The 20392-nt window shown below is 39.9% G+C and overlaps 1 protein-coding gene across 2 annotated transcripts in view; it reads right to left on the bottom strand.

Annotated features, from left to right (window-relative positions):
• SRGAP1 (SLIT-ROBO Rho GTPase activating protein 1) overlaps nt 1-20392 on the bottom strand; it is a 271830-nt gene that overhangs the window by 41409 nt on the left and 210029 nt on the right. The window contains exons 9-15 of one of the 2 annotated variants that reach the window (XM_059080331.2): nt 19396-19593; nt 18869-18953; nt 11664-11691; nt 7347-7380; nt 4258-4318; nt 4025-4102; nt 1342-1476 (exon numbers count right to left, since the gene is read on the bottom strand). In XM_059080331.2, the coding sequence (XP_058936314.1) occupies nt 1342-1476; nt 4025-4102; nt 4258-4318; nt 7347-7380; nt 11664-11691; nt 18869-18953; nt 19396-19593 (619 nt within the window). Of the gene's footprint in view, nt 1-1341; nt 1477-4024; nt 4103-4257; nt 4319-7346; nt 7381-7881; nt 7985-11663; nt 11692-18868; nt 18954-19395; nt 19594-20392 lie in introns of both variants that reach the window. The other variant, XM_059080329.2, reaches the window with a different exon arrangement.

Here is a 20392-nt window from a genome sequence, read left to right as displayed (position 1 = left end):
GCCGGCAGGGGATGAGTGCATAGAAGGAGAGAAAACAAGGAGAGGAAAATTTTCATTCTTGTGAATTGGCCATACCAAGGGGTTTGTTTTCAGGTGGGAAATACTGAAATAGGTTTTAAACGGGGTGGTGTGGTGGTGGTAATGTAACACTCGACTTGCCCTTTTGAATCTAGCTGGGCTTGAGAGGTAAGGAAAGAGGGCAAAACCTACACGTAGGGTCTCCCAGTGAGAAACCAAGGCACTGTGACAGGAATGGGGAAGGAAGGGTGAGTAGAGAGATTTTCTGAGGTCTACTGGACCTGTTGTTTCAGGTGGGTGGTTTGGGAGAGGAGGTTTGTTCATTACAGTAAAGCTTTATTCTCATGAAAGCGCTCACTATGTGATTTAAGTCAGCTCTACACCCTTGCCCAGGAATTTGAACTTGAAGGACACTATATTTATAGATGTATGGGACGTGCCTGAGGTTAAATACCTAATTCTCAGTGTCATTATTTTCACCTTCCTTCCTGTAGTGTCAAGAGCTCCCCAGCCCCCTGCAGAAAACAGCAATGCTTTACTCTGCTGCTGATTATGGGTTTCATAATATATCATACATGGTCCCAGAGCAACTCTGCCTATTAGCTGGGGATGCCCACTGACAGATAATTATCACCTGCTGTTCCTGCACTGTAATAATGATCATTTATCTCCTCTGACCTTATTTCTTAAAAAAAAAAAAAAAAACTTACTTATTTGGTTGCACCGGGTCTTAGCTGCAGCATGTGGGCTCCTTAGTTGTGGCATGCGAACTCTTAGTTGCGGCATGCATGTGGGATCTAGTTCCCTAAACAGGGATTGAACCCAGGCCCCCTGCATTGGGAGTGCGGAGTCTTATCCGCTGCTCCACCAGGGAAGTCCCCACCTTTTACCTTGTTTCTTGAAGTAACATTCAAAGATGGATTAAATTACCCTACTCCTATTAGATCAGTGGAGAAAACCAAGAACCAAAAGCCAAAAAGGAGTTACATTTCCATGCTTACAGCCTCCTCCTCACCTTCAGCTGGTTGGCACCTGCCTCTCTGCTCTATCCCACATACTAACGGGGAAGCTCTCGGGCTTTATGGAGCCCGAGGAATGTTTACGAGCAGAGCCCACTCAGCGAAGGGCGAGGCCACAGCTGGGAAGATGACTCATGCTGGATCCAGAGAGAAAACAAATGGTCTCAGAAATTTGGTGGTGATGGGTGATGGTGGGGGAGGAAGATACAGGGAGAGGGGCCACTGCCTTTTCCAGGAAATTGGTTAGTGAAATAATTCTAGTGGGAAAAGAATTGTTAAAAAAAAAAAAAAAAAGCCCACTTACTGACACAAGAAATCAGATCATTAAATCTTTCCTTAGGAAAGAGGGGGTTTTCCAGCCCACGGAAGTAGAGCTTTAGAACGCCAGCAACTGAGTTAATATCATGGTTACTCTGCTCGTCAGCCAAAGGGTTTTCACCTAAAAAAAAAAAGAAAAATTAGTTACATGCACATTGCTTCTCTTTTTAGCTCTGAAAAAAAATATGTTTCTATACTCACACACACATTTCTATATATACGTGTATCTTTTAATTATGTTTTATGGAAGATTATATGCTACTAAAATTAAAGTACCTGGTTTAGATATCCTACCCCATGATTAACCTAAAAATAGTTGGTTAAAATAAAGCTTTTTTTTTTTTATCATATGCTACCAAATAATCCCTTACAAATTACCTAAATCTTAAAATAAAATATTGTGGGATTTATAATTGGACCCAGCTATTTTTTTTAAAGCTAAAATCTGTTATCTTAGGTTGACATAAATTCAAATACTATATTCTGTGTTTCTTATTCTACTGGGAAAAAGAAACAATATAGGTCTGTCTGGCTATGCTATATGGATCAGCAAAATTTATCAGAAATACTACAGGATTCACCTAATTGTGAATACCGACAATTAAATAAATATTTCTCAAAGTGGCATGGTGGTGTTCACAGCAGACTTGAAAGCTGCTTTCAGAAGTGGGAGATTTTGAAATCAGAGAGAGGAATTTGAAAATGTACCTTAATAGTACCAAGGAATTTGCATAAAAAGTGGAAAATTTAAAAATATATCACAAACATGAAATTATATTATTCTTTATGCTAAGCGTTTTAAAATGATCAGGTAACTGACCTGGCTTGTCCACCTCCCTGAGACTCAAACTGAAATAAAATCCTTAAGTTCAACATAATGTACAGCCTTAAATGAAACTCCGTTTTATTTTATTTATTTACTTTTTTTGCGGTACGCAGGCCTCTCACTGTTGTGGCCTCTCCCGTTGCGGAGCATAGGCTCCGGACTCGCAGGCTCAGCTGCCATGGCTCATGGGCCTAGCTGCTCCACGACATGTGGGATCTTCTCGGACCGGGGCATGAACCCGTGTTCCCTGCATCGGCAGGCGGGCTCTCAACCACTGCACCACCAGGGAAGCCTGAAACTCCGTTTTTTTATTCACAGGTCTGCTCTTCTAAAGTTCACAAAAATTGTACACTGAATTTTAACTTTTTTTTTTTTTTTTGCCTGTTGGGCAGCTTATTTTCAGGGATCTGTGGTTCCTTTTTCTCTGCTTCAAGGGTGGGAAATCATTGAACACGAATTCACCAAAATATTTTTTTTTTGCCCACTGTGAGAAAGCCTAACCCAAAGGGATCACAAACAAACAACATACCGGGGGAATGTTCAAGGAAAAATAAAGCATTTTTGCTTGCAGTGGCTGGCACAGGAACCTGAGGCTTTACTACATTTCAATTTATCTTGAATATGGTCCATGTAAGAGACTTGGACACTTAGCTCTTGAGAGGGGAGGCTGCTCGGCTCTACGCACTGTAAGAGGCTTTGGAAGAGGAAAAACAATTTGGCTCCAAGTTCACCTCTTTACCCAAGGTTTCAAACCTGGCTCTGTGTCAAGTCTGGGTTAGGGCAAATGGGACCAAGAGGGGTTGCCTTGTCTCCAATCCTTGATGCCCCTCCCTCTGCAGCCTTGGCTTGACTTCCAAGCAGAGGCAGGAAGGTGCAGATGTATCCAGAAGCAGACACAATACAAATCATTATAACTGGAGAGCATTATTAGCTAAGAGCCACTACTAAAGAGTTAGGCACTTTTATGGATTATACCCAATTCTCACACCAGTCCTGGGATTCTGCAGATGAGGAAACCGAGGCCAGAATAAGAGATGAGTCACTTGACCCAAAACACATGATTAGTAAATGCAAGAGTGTGATTTGATTCTAGGTCCACTTGATGCTAAAGTGTACGGTTTTGCTAATCATAATGTTTAGGAGGACTTATTTAGCCAATTGGGAATAAGAGTAAGGTACCAACTAAGGTTACAGGGAAGGAGTCTGGGGATGGTAATAAGAGGAAGGAGAGTTCCTGACAAAGGAAATAGACATGAAGCTGGGATGAGTCACCTCAAACAGCTGCTATGCAGGCCCAGGGCTGTTCTTGCCACTCTTCTAGAACCTTTCATGAGCCACCTTTGACAACATGCTGAGGATTATCAATGCCAGTCCTAAACCAGGATACAAAACTCATATGCTTTTCTAGACTTGATAACAAAGTCTTATGATTTTGGCTTCATTTCTTAGCTATTCTATTTTTTAAAAAATTTTTATTTTATTTATTTATTTATTTTTGCGGTATGCGGGCCTCTCACTGCTGTGGCCTCTCCTGTTGTGGAGCACAGGCTCCTGACGCGCAGGCTCAGCGGCCATGGCTCACAGGCCCAGCCGCTCTGTGGCACGTGGGATCCTCCCGGACCGGGGCACGAACCCGTGTCCCCTGCATCGGCAGGCGGACTCTCAACCACTGCGCCACCAGGGAAGCCCTTATCTATTCTAAATAGATTCTTAACTCAACATCCACAACGAAATAAATGCAGAGAAAGGTTTTGAAGATATACATAATAAGTATGCCACTTCACTCTACAGAAAATGATGACTTTTTAACAAGGTTTGTGTATAGGTGCAGACATGCAATTACCTCTCTCAAATGAATTTTTTATATCATTGACTTCCACCTGGGAACCAGACACTCTGAAAATCCCCTGATGCTGAAGACCTAAAGAGAACAGAAGGGAAAGAGCGTGAAAGAACCCATCACGTCCTCCAGGTCCCCCTTTTCCCAACAATTAAGCATTAAAAGGAAAGACATATTTACTGAAATACTCCTAGTAATTATTGTTTAAAATAAGAATATTGCAGTTTAGGGCTTACCATAGAGATTGATGAACCGAATACAGCTTTCCACAATGAGGGGGATCATCTGTCCTGAGTCCTGGGTAAAGAGATGGAAACCAGTTAACTGAAAAGAAGAAGCACAAAGCACACATAATAATAAAGCTCATAGTTTAACCCTAGTTAAAGACTGACTTTTACTCTTTTAGATGATCATTTCCAAACACACTCCCTCTAAAATATTCCACAAGGGCCAAATATAAAATTAAATTTAACCGAAGGTATGTTTCAGTTCTGGGGCAAACCAAATTAAATACATTGAAGGCAATCGTGTTTCAACTTGCTCTGCTGTGCCTAAAGATGTCAAGCTAATTCATCTTTTCTACTGTATGTAGGCTTACATATAGAAATGAATATATAAATCACTCATTTTTTAAAAGGTTATTTATACAAGTAATTAATCTAATGGACCTGAAAAGAACTCTGTGTATTTTAAGCATAGCATCTTAGCACTGACTGACTGTACTAGTCACCAAACACAACCATTCAGCCATCTCAGGATCTTCTCTGTGGTATCCCTGAGAGTCCACCATCTAGATGATGACAGTTATAAAAGGGCTTACATATTTCCAGATGCATAATATGAGATTGCTTTAGAGTTGCTCATTATGTGTCATGTATTTATTTAGTTGGCATCAGAACTTACTGGTCCTTAGAGATTTTTCACTGTTATTTTTTCATGTTTTAAGGATGGAGAAAAAAAATGGCACCAATGCACACCCCATTAGATCTAATTTTCTTAGAAGGAACATCTCTTAGCCTTCTTTCTCCACATCTCATAATATAGTCAGTGCACTCTACTGAGCACATGTGAATTCTGGAAATGTATTAAGACATGTATAGGATGACAAATGAAATGAAGGAGCTGCTTAGGTCACAGTTAAATATGTATCAATGCCATGCACTCCATGTAGTTAAAAAAGGTTACCGACTATGGAGTTATTTTTCATGTTCTTTTCAGGCTCTGCTCTTTCAGGAATTAGAGCTTTAAGGTTAACATGGAGGTTCAAAATGATTAGCTGAAATCAGGCACTAATTCATGAGGAATTTTATTCTGCATCACAAGAAGAATTTGGTTGTCTCAATCTATTAGAACAATTCAGAATCCACTAACCTTTCCAATTAATCAACAGGGCAAGGAGTGGGAATAATGCAGTCCAGCAATCTAATTATTTACCATTTCTAGAATGAGTAATATACTTCTTGAGGAATGGTTTCATTTTCAGTTTTAAGACAATCTCATCCATGATTGGTTCAATTAATGGTTCAATTACTTCTGGAGCCTGCATTAAGTTTCTCTAATTAGTCAATTTGTTTCAGGAATGTAAACTTTATTAATTGTGGACCAGTTGGCTTAAGAATAGCCATATAATTACATCAAAACTTACTAAATATGAGAGGGGATTTTTCTTTAGGATACAAACTTTTTTTTATGTGAACAATTCCTATAAAACTGTAATCTAAAAGAGCAACAAATATTTAAATGTAAATGATAAAAGGAGAATGTTAGTTTGCAACTCAGCTGAACTTAGGATTAAAACAAAAATAAAAACCAAGAATAAAAGGTTATTAAAAGGAAAATGTTTGCATTAAGAAAGTTCTAAATAAAACTGTGTTAGGTTTGTGTATTATTTAAAAAATATTTTCATCTTCACATTTGCTTAGGCAACTGCTAATCTTTCAGCTATCATCACTATTTCATTCAGATATCATGAATTCTAGAGTCAAAAAGTAATGAATGTGCATATTTTTATTTAATTTCATGGATGCCAGATGCTTTGGTAGAAAATATTTTACAAGAAGTGAAGCAATGGGCTGTGCTCCATCAACCACTCAAACAAATCCCTTTGTGTCTCAGTTTCCCCATGGGAAACAGGAAAAATGGTGTTTTTTTTCACAGTGATATTGTGGGGACCTCAATTGACTGAGCACTTTTCAGAAGTGTAGGGATCTCTGTATCCACTGTTTCACTGCTAGGACCAAAGATTATTTAATATGGCATCTGGGACAAAGAGCTCACATAAATGAATTTTCCATGATAAGTGGTTTACTCCTCCTTTCATGCCTAAATTTGGTTTCCTTTAACTGTTCTTAATGAAAAATCTTTTAAAAATATAATATGTTCTTTCCTATGACCTTAAGCAGTCATTCTTGTACTGTGCTATCAAATATAATGGAATCATACATCTGCTTCTTTGAGCTTTTCTATATTCTCCTTCTCTGCCAGGCCATCAGTTGCACATCCCAGTGCTTTCATTTTATCATTCCCTTCTCTCCATCTAGTTTGCCCCTGCTTGTGAGCCCTGGGCTGGGAAACCAGATAATCAAATTTGACAATAATTTTATATTAAATTAGAGCCAATAAGGCTCTTCTGGCTTTAAGGCTAATGGCATTGGATTTGTGATTGTTCTGTAGATTGTCTGGTGACTTTTCACTCAATTCCAGGGTTAGGGCTCAGTTTTAAGGTTGCCAGATGCTTTTAATCTCCGTATGTATGCGTGTGTCTCTCTGTCCACATGCATGCACACACACACATTTTTTAACGATTAGTGTACATATCCAATAAAAGATTTGTCTTTAAAGAAAGCAAGACAGCTGTAACATATTGTTAAGGGAGGTTATCAATGATGTGGTTTCCTGTATAAATTTAGTCTTCAGAAACACTACATCCCATGTCATAAAATGTTAGCTATGAAAGAGTAAGTTCTTCTCTTTTTAAAATAATTTACATGAGGGTCCAAAATCCAGTATTAAATGTACATTTGGTAGTTAACATTGACTCTCCTTAATAAAAGCCCCGACCCAAATTTAGTACGTTTGCCAAATACATAATGTAAAACCTAAGAGTTTATCCAGTTTTACTAGAGAACTACTCCTCTTAAATCAGTGTTTGAGTTCTATGATTCTTTTCTAAGTAAAGCTATTTATAAACCTGTCTAATTTCCAACTGCAAACACTTTTCTTTTAAAGACCTTAAAAAATCTAATTAAAGCCAAGCATGACTGTGATTTGAAAATGATATCAAGAGCGAAAGAGGCTGTGCCCTCGCTTCCCTTGAGCACTATACCTGATGTCTCGCGTGTGAATTCCTTCGTCCTCGGCTAGAAGCATTATCAGAAATACAGGATGAAAAAGACAGTAAACACAGCAGAGATCCAGATACAGACCACAGGGTCCTACAATTTATCCAATATAATGAATTCCTCAAGTCATGGGAAATCGAAACTCATTGTGCTTCAGAGCTAGCTTAACGATGGACTTTAGGTATATTTTGTGCCACCTCATTTGTATGAGTAGAAACAAAACATTTTATCAGGTAGCTCTTTCCCTTTTTGTACAAATTATGGCTTTTTTTTTTTTTAAAGAAAGAGGGCTTTCTCTTTTGCCAGTATAATAATACCCACATTTATTCCCTCTTCTGAAGGCACTCAAACCAAATACTCTTTCCTCTCTGACTTCAGGAAATATTATATTGATTTTCTGGGAAAGCAAAGAGCCCCAGGACAGACTTGGACATAATGACCTGCCTCCTTTTATGAGAGGCTGAGACCATTATAGTAAGAAGCGTGGAGATCAGCCACCCAGATGGCTGGTGCCAGTACCTTGATGAATGTTTCCAAATCCCCATTAAACAACTTAGCATTATACTGTGAGCGGGGTCTGGACTTCCTGTGTTTCTGGGGCTTAGGGGGAACATTTGGAGGCCTAAGAGAGGGAATATAATTACTGAGCATGGCAGAAATCAAACAATAAATGAAACACCCATAGGTCACATCAAAGTTACAAATCACAGGAATTCTTGTGTTCCTTCCCCACCCCTACCCACAGAGGAAAACAGTCCTCCCCTTTCTCATTTATCTACTTTTACTTATATATCAAAACCCATACCAGCTATTCAATCAGACTATTCTTTTCTTATATGTTGTAGTTGACATTTGTTTGCTAGTTTGTTTTAAAGTGGTCTTCATCAACAAATGGAATTAACTGCAGTCTATTTGGCCAAGAGTTACAAACCGAGGTTTGTGTTATTCGGCTTACAAGTCACACAGAAGACACAACAGGTCATAAAAATTAGGACTCTGATAGATCCCAAGAGAGAAATTAAATATAATATTTTTAGTTACGATATAATTCTTCAATGCAAATAACATGACATCTGTTTGATATCACTCAGGTAATTAATGGGATTTTATTTTATGCAGAAGTAGCTATTAATGGGTCACAAGTGAAAAACAGAGTTTTGTTTCAGTGCTATTTCTGGGGGGCTCACATGAATTGTTATTTCTTTAAAACAAACTAGCTCATCACCTATTTGTAGAGCATTAAGATGCACCCGTTTATTCTTTTCTGGACTCTCTCCATCTCCAGTCTGCTTGCTTGGATGGATAAGTCAGTCTCTCTGGCATATGCACATCCAGGGTACCACGTACCATATTTAGAAACCCTGCATCATCTTGCTCTGTAACTGGAGAGAGGGAACCTCTTCCGCCCTCTCCCTTGACGGCAAACAGGGCCAGGATTACGTGACTCAATCAACAACTGTGCTGCAAGGAATACATGGAAGAAGAATCCCCAAACTTCTCTCTGGACATTCCAATCAAAACTTCTTAATTGGAAGGCTGGTTTAAGGATGTACACCACACTTGGAAATCAGGTAAAGCCCTTTATTAAGCTTCAAACTCTCTAGGAAGAATTGCCTTTTCAGTTCATTAAAGTTCTGAAAGATCAGTTTAGAAACAAAAGCCCAAGAGTTTATGTAGAAGCCTGGCTAGCTTCCTAAGGTATTATCACAGCAATCAAGAGAGGCAGGGGAACAAACTTGCTGATACCGCCTTCCACAGCCAAATTCTAAGGCTCTCCCAACAGCTGGGCTCCTATGACTAATGGGGTATACAGCAAGCAACACCTGAAGCTCCATGGTGCTTGAGAGGTTAAAAGGAGCCCTTGCAAGTGTCTAGAAGCAAACATGGAAAATTTCACCAAGCAGCCAAGTCATAATCTGCCACTGCTGAAATTTCTGAAATCTTGTTTATACACTGAATTCTGTGCCATTCACAGAGAAAAGGATCTGGTAGGTATAAACAAACAAAACAACTGCCCACCAAGGAATTTAACCATATGTGCTTGATTTCATCCACTCTCTTCATCATTTTAGAAGTATTTTAAAATATAGACTTTATTTTTACTCAGGTATGGTGAGGCAACAGATCAAAAGACAAATGTCATTGGGAAGACTGTTTGTTACTCACAGTTGCCAAGAGTTGGGGACATGCTACTACATGGGGGAGGGGGGCACACGCAGAAGCACCAAGGTAGCTCAGGAGGAAGGAAGAATGAGGGAAAATGTGAGCCTCTGTTGCGGTTCCCGTGGGAAGGAACAGGCAAGGCAGGGTAAGCAGGTTTGGGATTGACTAGTCCTTGAATAATTTTGGTGGGCCCTGCGGGCACGGGAGCTGTCCTTATTTGTCTGGTACCTGGCCTTTGGGTGACTGGGGAAGAGGAACAGTGTCCCTGAGGTGAAGACTTGATAAAGGAGGTGGCTGAGAGTCTGGGCTCTGGACTGGTTGCTTTGTACACAAAAGGCACACTTGTAAGCAAGCCCCTTACTATCTCTAGGAATTGACTGACTCTCAGAGGGGGAGTCCCTCCAGGGTCAGTAAGGCCCCAAGATATCAAAGCATCAAATATAGGAACTAGAAAATGTGGTTATTACAACAAGGTCCAAAGAACTTCACATTTAACGCTATCTGGAGCAGTTGATGAAGCTAAGGGAATAGGAACACAGGCTCATTTTGTTTGGTTACTGATTAGTGGGGACAAGCAAATGTTGTAGCTAGAGCCAAAGCCCCCAGTGGCACTGGATAATTAATTATTCCTGCATCACTGAGAGATGCAGAGAAACTCCTGGCTGGGGCTAACAGAGAGATATCTTTTGAGTCTTCTCCCAAAAGCCTGAAAATTGCCTCTCTTGACACATCAAAAGTATGAGACAAATATGAAGATACTAAAGCTGTGAGAGGGATTTGAGGTTAAAATAAACTGCCTGAGTGCTTATCAAGGTACTTTGCATGGCAGAGTTGGCTCGGCAGGCAGACTGGTGCACTGATGGATCTGGCTCTACCACGTACACATCAGGTGAACAGATTCTACATTCATTCAACATTCGAATTGTATGACTCCTGGTTGTGTGCCTGCCACACAACTTCCAGATAATCTGGCTTTCTAGGTAGAATGCCCATGTGGATGAGAGGAAGTACCAGTCAGGATGATGTGAATATCAAGTCTGTTGGGCAAGTACAGTTCTCATTGCAAATATATATTTGCACTCCTTCCTTTAAAAAAAACTTTTAAAAAAGTGCCTTACATTAATTATAATTTAGAAACAGGGAAAATAGTTGATAGTGCAAAGGGACCGCTGTATGTGAAAAAAGCCACATATTACTATGCAGGAGTAATATGCCTCTTTGTCACTGACATAGGGAAGAAAAACCTCAGTATTTTCTTAAAGTTTAGACAAGTCAGTAGCTGTATCTTTCTAGTTGGTTCACCGAGAAGTACGAGGGGTTTCCTTTTGAATAAACTGCCTAGCATGAACATTGCAGAACCTTAAAATCAACTTGCCAATTACTGCCACAGACACACCAGTGTTCTAAATGCCTCCTACCTCAAAGAGAACTCAACTTTAAAAGTGTGAAGTCTTGCTACGTCAATTAGAATAATGTCTGGCTTTTGTACAAATGTTGACAGAGAAAAATAAAAGTTGCCACAAACTTTCCCCAACCCAAATCAGAATTTGCTTCCAAAAAGGCTTTTCCTTCTCAGCAGTAGCATCAAAATCCTTCTAAGAATTTTAAAAGAGGGGAGAAAAAGGAGAAAAAAAGAAAGAAAGTGCAATATGATACTAGGCATTAAAAGTTAAAATTTAAAAGTAAACCAAACAGGGGCAGAGCTAAAATCCTAACAGTATTCAACATAGCTCTAGTTTTTATACGCCATACAGGAGCAAGCAGTAACTAACACAGTAGATATGTGCATAATATTGCTTGTTAATTAAATGATCAAATCAAAAATCCTATCAGACTCTTTCTAGAAACTTAAAGTGTTTTGGATTAGATAAATCAAACCCATTCAATTTATGTCTTTTTTTTTTAACTGAGGCTGCTCTTTAAAGAGCTTTACAATTCCACTGGGAAACCCTCAGATCTTCCAGAGCAAATCTGGTTTTGTGAGAACCCCAAACACTTCAAGTTACTGTTTTGTCAAGCCCAAACTATCTTCCATGTTCATTAACAAAATATCTTCATTCTTGTAGCATTTAAATGGTTGCTTGTTAAAAGAGAGAAGAGAGTGAGACTCAATGAGTTATGATAAAATATTTTCCTACCTTGTAGTCATATATTCAGCTCTATGACCTGCAGAAAAAAAAAAATTAAAATAAGTCAGCTGAATGGCATCCGTGCAATGCACTGGGCAATCCTTTGTATAATCTGTCCCTTGATTTATGATGCTGAGTTTACAATAACTTACACATTTTATGATGGAGAGCATGAAGACAGTATATAAAGATAGACAAAAAATTCAAAGTAAATATTTCAAAAAATCTATACATAACATTTAATAAATTCTATATATTAGAGAAACATATTTCACTTGGCAATATAAGGCAGGGAGTTTTATTTTTTATTATTATTTTTTAAATCAAGAAATAGCTGTATGATCTTTTTTTTTTTTTTTTTTTTTTTAGTTTTGTGGCCATGCCATGTGGTATGTGGGATCTTAGTTCCCTGACCAGGGATTGAACCTGAGCCCCCTGCAGTGGAAGCTCAGAGTCTTAACCACTGGACCACCAGGGAAGTTCCTGCTTGATCTTAACTGTAAGTTCAAAGATGAAATACAGGGCTTCCCTGGTGGTGCAGTGGTTGAGAGCCTGCCTGCCGATGCAGGGGGCACGGGTTCGTGCCCCGGTCCGGGAGGATCCCACGTGCCGCGGAGCGGCTGGGCCCGTGAGCCATGGCCGCTGAGCCTGCGCGTCCGGAGCCTGTGCTCCGCAACGGGAGAGGCCACAACAGTGAGAGGCCCGCATACCGCAAAAAAAAAAAAAAAAAGATGAAATACAAATAAAACACATCCAAGATTTGAATGTTAGTTATTCCCTGTCTTGATTGATACTTGTGAAAGAGAAGCAGGGGATCACATAGGGTTAGGAGAACTCAATTTCCTTTAGATTAAATTGGTGTTTATTCTATAATATAAAATAAGGGAGAGAAGTTGCACTTTATAGTTGGAAATGACATTTGCAAATATTAAAGTACAAGGACATTAAATTATGCTACATTCCACCAACTTGTAAGCTAAAAGCCTTTCACAGAATTCTCTGTCACTTAAAACATGAGGTTCCTATACATTCTGGCTTCTTGATTTGTTTTAAATTACAGCTCTGTATTTTTGTGGTGCTCCTGCAAACTGAGGTAATTTCAAGTTTGAATACGTCTATGGGTTGCTGTCTGTTCTCTCTTATATTTAGGGTGGAGCAGCGGGAAGGGGTGTGGGAGAGTTAAACCATTCAACTGGTTTATTTGCAAAATGATGATACAGTTCTGAAACAGCCTGAAAATACAGCTGGCAGAGAAGGGTCATGTTGCAGCACAAACAGGTGAGACCAGCCCATCGTATCACAATGCAGTGATTCAGGCTTGTAGGGCAAGGCCAATATAACAATCCGTAGAGAGAGCTGCCTAGTTGGGAATGGTGAATGAACACTGCCAGGCTGCAACGAGTCTTTTACTCTATCATCTGCTTTTGAATAACAAGTGACATAAAGTATTTGGCTAATACCTATTTACTAAACAAGGGGCACCAGTTCATATCAGAGAATACTTTTCTCAAACAGATCCAGGCTACTGTTAAGTCTTGGTTGAATCTGTCCTTGGCCATGACTTGGGGTTGGGGTGGGGGGAAAGGAGAAAAATCTGATTTTTCCTCCACTACCCAGTTCTACCTATCATTTAACTGGAGGTCCCTTCCTTCTGCTGGCCTTCTGCTATTTTGGGGAACTAGAAAAAAGAGATGGTGGACACAGAGCTCCAGAAGAATTTATAGCTATTTCTAAGTGGGAGAGGTCTATCAGAAAGCGGAGAGAGCAGACAGTGAGCTGAGTGTGATGTCTTGCGGGATAGCCTTCAGCAGGAAGCTGGCTACACAGGGTTAAAGCACAAGGAGAAGACAGGACTGGAGATTAAGATTTAAAGAGTTGCCACCCTTTAGGTTGTGCTGGGGATGGAAGGCAGAGAAAATAGCTGGCTTGTGCTGTATTGTATTCTGCCATGCTGCATACTTTATTACAACATAAAAGTATGACATAAACTATATATGTATCAGTAACAACAATAAAAACAGCAGTGTCTAACATTTATTAGACACTGTTCCAAGCACTTTCTCTATAGTAACTCACAATTTTCACAACTTTATGAAGTAGGTACTATTACTATTTTTATTTTACAGAAGAGACTGAGCATACAGAGGGCAAGTGACTTGCCCAAGGTCACATGGTCAGTATGTGGTGGGTCTGGCACTAAGGCCCAGGTTTAATTCTAGATCTGAGCTCCCAAGTAATATTGGGTGGGCCAAAAAGTTCGTTCTGTTTTAAGTAAAAATAAAAGACATTTTTCATTTTTGCCAAGAATTTTATTGCACAATGTATTCACTAACCGAACGAACTTTTTGGCCAACCCAATATATTGTAAAATGTAAGTCTTTTGTTTTCCCCAGCAAATACTCTGAAAGATCCTAGAAGACAGGTAGAGACTATGGCTTACATATCTGTCCACCTCATATGGCTAAAGCCAAATACAAAATACTGAAGATTTAATAAATTAAATAAATTATTAAACAAATCTAATATCTATCAAATTAAAGAGAATCACAGAGGTTAATAACTTTCAAGTGATTCAGTGATAAAGATGGTAATGATAATTCCTTAGAAATGAAATGCTTTATAATGTTTAAATTTTGCTATTTTGTTAAAATATCCCAACTGAATATTCACTAGAGTTAGAAAAAGATCATATATAAAATGGCTTAAAATCATTTTGCTCCATCCATCCATGGTTAGTAGTATTTGATAAAAAATTAAAAACCTATAAAAGATACATTTTGATTAATGAGTCAAGAGCAAGCTTTGCAAGAACTACCATTCATAGCTGTAACTGCCACCACCACATCCATCGTTTTTTTCTGCTAATAGTACTGAGTGTGTCTTAACTGATGAATGAGGTTTTATTTTTCAATCAGTATCATCATTAATAGATCAATAACACACAAGCTTAGAAGAATCTGTTTCCCACAGAAATGTGAACGCTTCCAGTGGTCTGAAGATTAAATTTCAATCACTTTCTTTGGAAGGCTACTTAATTATTAAGAACAACAGAGAACTCCTCCTCCCACCCCAATGCAAGCCACTTGGAGGAAAAGAATGACCCATGACCCAGAATTATCTTGTTGTTGGTACAAGCACCTACTTTGACTCCTTTTAAAATTTTACTTGAGAATTAGGAAGAGAATTATTTTTCATGCCCAAATGTGTTTTATGTCTACAGAGTAAAAGGAAAAACCAAAATATTAATTTGGTTGCAATTTGAGTCCCCAAACTAGCTAAAATATTTAAAATGTACACAGCTCAAACTGAATGGAGGCACCCTAGATTTTGTCTCTAACGAATGATTGATACGGACTCCTGGTGTTACTTTCCAGGCCTTTTTCTTCCTTAAAAATACCAACTACCTGCAGTGCTTTTCTAAAAAACATAATTATTCACAATCAGCTTCTCTTGTGTTTTTTTTTTGTGTGTGTGTGTGGTATGCGGGCCTCTCACTGTTGTGGCCTCTCCCATTGCGGAGCACAGGCTCCGGACGCGCAGGCCCAGCGGCCATGGCTCACGGGCCTAGCGGCTCACCGGCATGTGGGATCCTCCCAGACCGGGGCACGAACCCGTGTCCCCTGCATCGGCAGGAGGACTCTCAACCACTGCGCCACCAGGGAAGCCCCTCAGCTTCTCTTTTGAAAGTATATTTGTACTCTTACTCAAAAGACAGACAAAGGATTAAGTGAGGATCATCTATTCAATTCCTTTGTCAGAAACCTTATGCCTGGGTCTAGAAACAATATAACATGGAACTCAACTTCCAGTATTAGATTTTCTATGTTCAGCAAAAATTACACTGATATTTACACCCCCTTAACTCCAAATGCTGCACTCAAAGAAGCCAATGTGAATACTAAGGCTCAGTACTAAAATAGAAAAGAAAAAAAATTTCAGTGCCTCAGTTTTATAGACATATAGCTCATTTACCATGTTCGACTGAACATCTCCAATTTAAAAACAAAGACATCACAAAATGATATAATGGTGCCACTGAAGGATGATGAAGATGATGATGACGATTTTGGTCTTAACAACTCATTATGTGTTTCTATTTCAGTTGTTTTCAAAGATTTGGAATTCTGAATTTTGACAGTGCCACTTTAAGAGCCCAATCTAGTTTCTTTGCAGTGCTGTAAATCAAAGGACTTACTGGGCCACTGGTAGCCTGCCAAAAGTGAGCAGCAAGACAGGCCAAACACATGTCCACAGTTACAGTTTCAGCTGTGTACGATCAACTGCTAAATCCCTGAGTTAGGCTCTATTTCTTTTACTATGAAGGCAGTTTTTGTAGCAATGAGCCTAGTATAACTCAGAGATGTGATTTCTACATAAAAAGTCAGGACTGTCCCCAAACACATTGTTTAATCCTGTGCTACAAACCTTAGTTGGCCAAACCCAGAGTCGGATCCCTTCTTAAGGGCTCACCATTGGATAATCTCACTGTGGGACAGGCACCATTAACTTGCCTGGTCTCCTTTGGTGTAAGCCTATTAATGTGAACAGGGCTTGCATGGAAAGCCAAAGGGCTCACAATGGCCGAGCTAAAAGGTGGGGCATGGCCCCCATGCTCCGCTTGTCTCTGGGCAAAGCCACCAGCAACAAGCCCATGCAGCACAACTGTGTGCTGCCAAGCCTGCACGGGGGGCAGGGCTGGGGAGCAGAGAGGTCTGCAGCCAGTGGGTCTGCCGGCACTGGGTGAGAACCATCCAGTTTCTTGCGCAGAATAAATCCAGTCCAGCAAACGCCTGGTACACGTGAACAAGCTTGTGTCGCTAGGACACCGGAAACCATTGAAAGTTATTACAAGATAAAGACATCGTGGCATGGAGCTCACAAGGTACGATACAGCTTTACACAGTTCAGCAGCTGAAGACAGAATCTGGCGTACGGATTCGGTGAACTGGCTGAAATAGAGCCCTAGCCAAAATGGCATGTAAAATAATATCAACCGGTGGGGCTTTCTCTCCAGGAGACATAAGGGAATCTACATAGAATGAGTACCATAAAAGCTTCAGAATGTGATCCCAAGAGTATTAACACATGTCTACATGCAGTGCCAAGAGTGAATTCACCCACTACTTAATTCCCTCCAACTCAGTTTCTTAAATGGTGTCTCCAGTCCTGTAGGGAAGGACTTTGTGCCTATTAAGTATTCATTTGCACTGAAGATTATTTATGCTTTGGGACTGGCAACAGACCTTGGGGCATCACTGCAATATCAGGCATTTGTGAAAAGTGGAAAAAAGAAAAAAAGACTTATGAGGAGAACAAAGAAAAAAGAGGACATAATTGCTGAGGTAAGGCAACTATTCAAAGAAAAAAAGAGGGCTTTTTTAAAAAAATTTTTTTGTGGTACACAGGCCTCTCACATGTTGTGGCCTCTCCCGTTGCGGAGCACAGGCTCCGGACGCGCAGGCTCAGTGGCCATGGCTCACGGGCCCAGCCGCTCCGCGGCATGTGGGATCCTCCTGGACTGGGGCACGAACCCGTGTCCCCTGCATCAGCAGGCGGACTCTCAACCACTGCGCCACCAGGGAAGCCCCTACGGCTTTTTTTTTTTTTAAGGTTCAAACTTCTGTTACAGAAGAATTGAAACACTAGTACAGGGAACATTCCTACGCCCTTCACTTAGATTTCCCAACTGTTAACATTTTGCCATAATGGCTTTATTTCCTTCTCTCTCCCTCTCTTATATATATCTTTTCTCCTGAACCATTTGAAGGTAAGCTGCAGACATTATGACACTCAGCAAGCATTCCTTAAGAATAAAAATGTTCTACTTCATAACCATAATACCATTATCATATCTGGGAAAATTAAAAATTCATTAAATAATAGCATATAATATACAGTCTATATTTAAATTTCCTCAGTTGTCCCTAAAATGCTTTTTATAACTTTTGCTTTTTGATTCACAGTCTAATGAAGGTTCACATATTGTATTTGGTTATTTTATTTTTTAAGACAGTTCTTAGCACTTCAAATGTTATTTGTTTTTTTTCTAAGTGAAATTGGCCTTTTATCTTAGAGTCTGGCATCCTAACTGCAATACACGGAGTTTCAGGTTATGATGATCTTTCTCCATGTGGACATTCCCAGAGGATAATGGTCCCTCGGAGGAAACCAGGAGATAATGTGATGGAAACCCTGCTTTATGGCTAAGTAAGGTTCTAAAATGGTAGGAGGCAAGAGTTTAGGTCAAGGGAGCAAACTCTTTTTGGCCCGAGTTATTTACACAACTCAGTCCCCTGATTTCCCTCTCCCATCTGTATTCTCTTTCATTTTTTATAACTTCCAGCAAGATCTAGTGTGAATAAAAGATAATTAAATGTATTACAGATTATGAGGTACATATGACAGGAACTTCATTTGTGGTTTTTTTTTTCCCTTTTAAATTTCATGAAGATGCAAAGGGAAGCTGTTACATCTACACTGTACATTTACTTTATCCCTTTTTTTCTCCTCAGTTTTCCCATCTGTAAAAATGGGGAAATTAATAGTGCCCAGTTATATATACAGCTCAGAACAATGCCTGGCACAGAGAGCCTTGTGTTTAGTGGTAGCTACTGCTGTTTTGGGTACCATTAGATACAGCAATATGCTTCGTAGAATTCGTTTGCTTCTCAACTAAAACCAAGGCCTACTGAAAGAAAAAAAAAAAATCACCCAAACTGGTTTAACTGGTTTCTAGAGTCCAAACAGGCATTAGATGGGACAACAAATACTATTCCATTTAAACAAAAGGGGTGGGGCTGGAAGGGTGGGGAAGTCCAAGAAGGAAAGAAAGAAGTGACGGGGGTGGGGGCGGGGGTGTGTGGGGTGTGTGGGTGTGGGGGTTTGGGGTGTGGGGGTTTGGGGTGTGGGGTGGGGTCAGCAGGTGGTAACAGGTGCGGCTCCTTCTGACTTCTCTCTTCCTAGGAGCACTGCGCTCTGAAGACCCTTCCTCTGGAGCTCTGTGTTGGCTAGATTTCCCTGTTCTGGTTAGCATCAAGCTCATAAAGAAAACAGTTCCAGGGAGAACTTGATTCTTACACAGATAAAGCCAAATCTAAACATACAGTGTTCTCTGCTTCTTCCAGCACAAATTCACAGTTCACACTCTTAATGGAATACATACATGACACAACATGTAATCCAGGTCATCTCCCCAACTATGTCAGATAACTGACCTTCTCCAAGGGTCCTCTGCAACAAGTCATGCTTGGCTTGAAGTTTTGTGATGAGATTACTACCCTCCAAATATTCTCTGAGTTTCTGCAAAAGCAAAGATATGTTTTTAACTTTTAAAAAAATTATTCGTGTCTAGGAACTTCCCATAGGATATCTAAAATCCAGCCACTTTTGTCCTTTAGATCATAGAACCTTGCTAAGCAAAGTGTTGTGGCATCAGCCTATTAGAGATGTGTACTCTCAGGTGCCTCCCTCCCCAGACCTACTGGAATTAGAACCTGCATTTTAACAAGCTCTCCTGTTGACATGTATGTTCACTAAATAATCTAAAAGTTCTGTTTCAGAGCAGTCCTTTTTAAATTTGTCCGCATATCAATACCATCTCCTAAACCCTATCCCGGACCTACTGAATTGGAAACTCTGATCTTAGTAAAGAACCCCAGGTGATTCTGATGCAACTCCAGAAACAGTGCTTGGGGCCCCAAGATCTGAGCCCCAAGAGTGGCTGGGGAAGCAGCAGGCATACCATGAAGTAGAACTGCTCGGTCTCCTGCTGGTTGGCTCTTCTCTTGGCGATACTGGGCTTACTCAGGTAGGTTTCAGAGACAGTAGACTTCACGGACTCTGTGGAACGACTGTGCTGGAAGCATTCAGAAACATCGTAGTCCTCGATGGTGACCATATCTTGTATCGTCTGCAAGGTGGCCTCAGTCGTTTTCTTAACCTGGGAATAGGAGCACATTTCTCAAGTTAGTACCTTATTTTGTGAATCCCACAAACAGTGAGAAACTGCTCTGTCAGGTAGAGATGGAGGCACAGGCCCTGCCCCCACCAAAGTTCAGAGTCTATTAGGGGAGAGAAACAGGTAAACAATACCCCATGTCACCAATATAAGGAAGGGCTTTCTTCAAAATTATCCTGAGGAGGATATCACTTTATATTTGAGTTCCTGTAAATCTCATGTATCACTGAGTACTCTCTCAATTACATTTTCTGTTTTAAAGGACCTTATAAACTGAAGTGAAATTACATACAGAAAAATGCGCAAACCATGTGTACAGCTTTATGAATTATCACCAACTGCACACACTCATGTGACTACCACTCAGATCAAGAAATACAGCACATTATGAGTACCCTGTGCTTCCCCCAGTCATCACACACACACTTTTCTGCTCCCCAGCGGTAGCTACTATCCTGATTTCTAACCTCATATATTAGTTTTGCCCTTTTAAAGTACTTATATAAATAAGTGGATTCTTAGAGCATATATTATTTTTGTTTTGTTTCTTTTGCTCAACTTTATGTAGTAAGATTTATTCACTTCTTGTGAGTACAGTATTTCACTACTGAATATTCATTGTAAGAATACATCATAATTCATCCCTTTTACTGTTGATAGATGACTTATTTCTGGTTTTAGGCCGCTATGAATAATACTGCTATGAACACATCTTTGTTGGGCCACACACACTTGAGTAGAATTGCTGCTTATTGAGTATTCCAGACTGTTTTCTAAAATT

This window comes from Kogia breviceps, chromosome 12 (assembly GCF_026419965.1).
Source record: "Kogia breviceps isolate mKogBre1 chromosome 12, mKogBre1 haplotype 1, whole genome shotgun sequence".
NCBI classification, from domain to species: Eukaryota; Metazoa; Chordata; class Mammalia; order Artiodactyla; family Physeteridae; genus Kogia; species Kogia breviceps.
The sequence above is the reverse complement of the archived record's forward strand: the minus strand, read 5'-3'. Positions and strand labels throughout refer to the sequence as shown.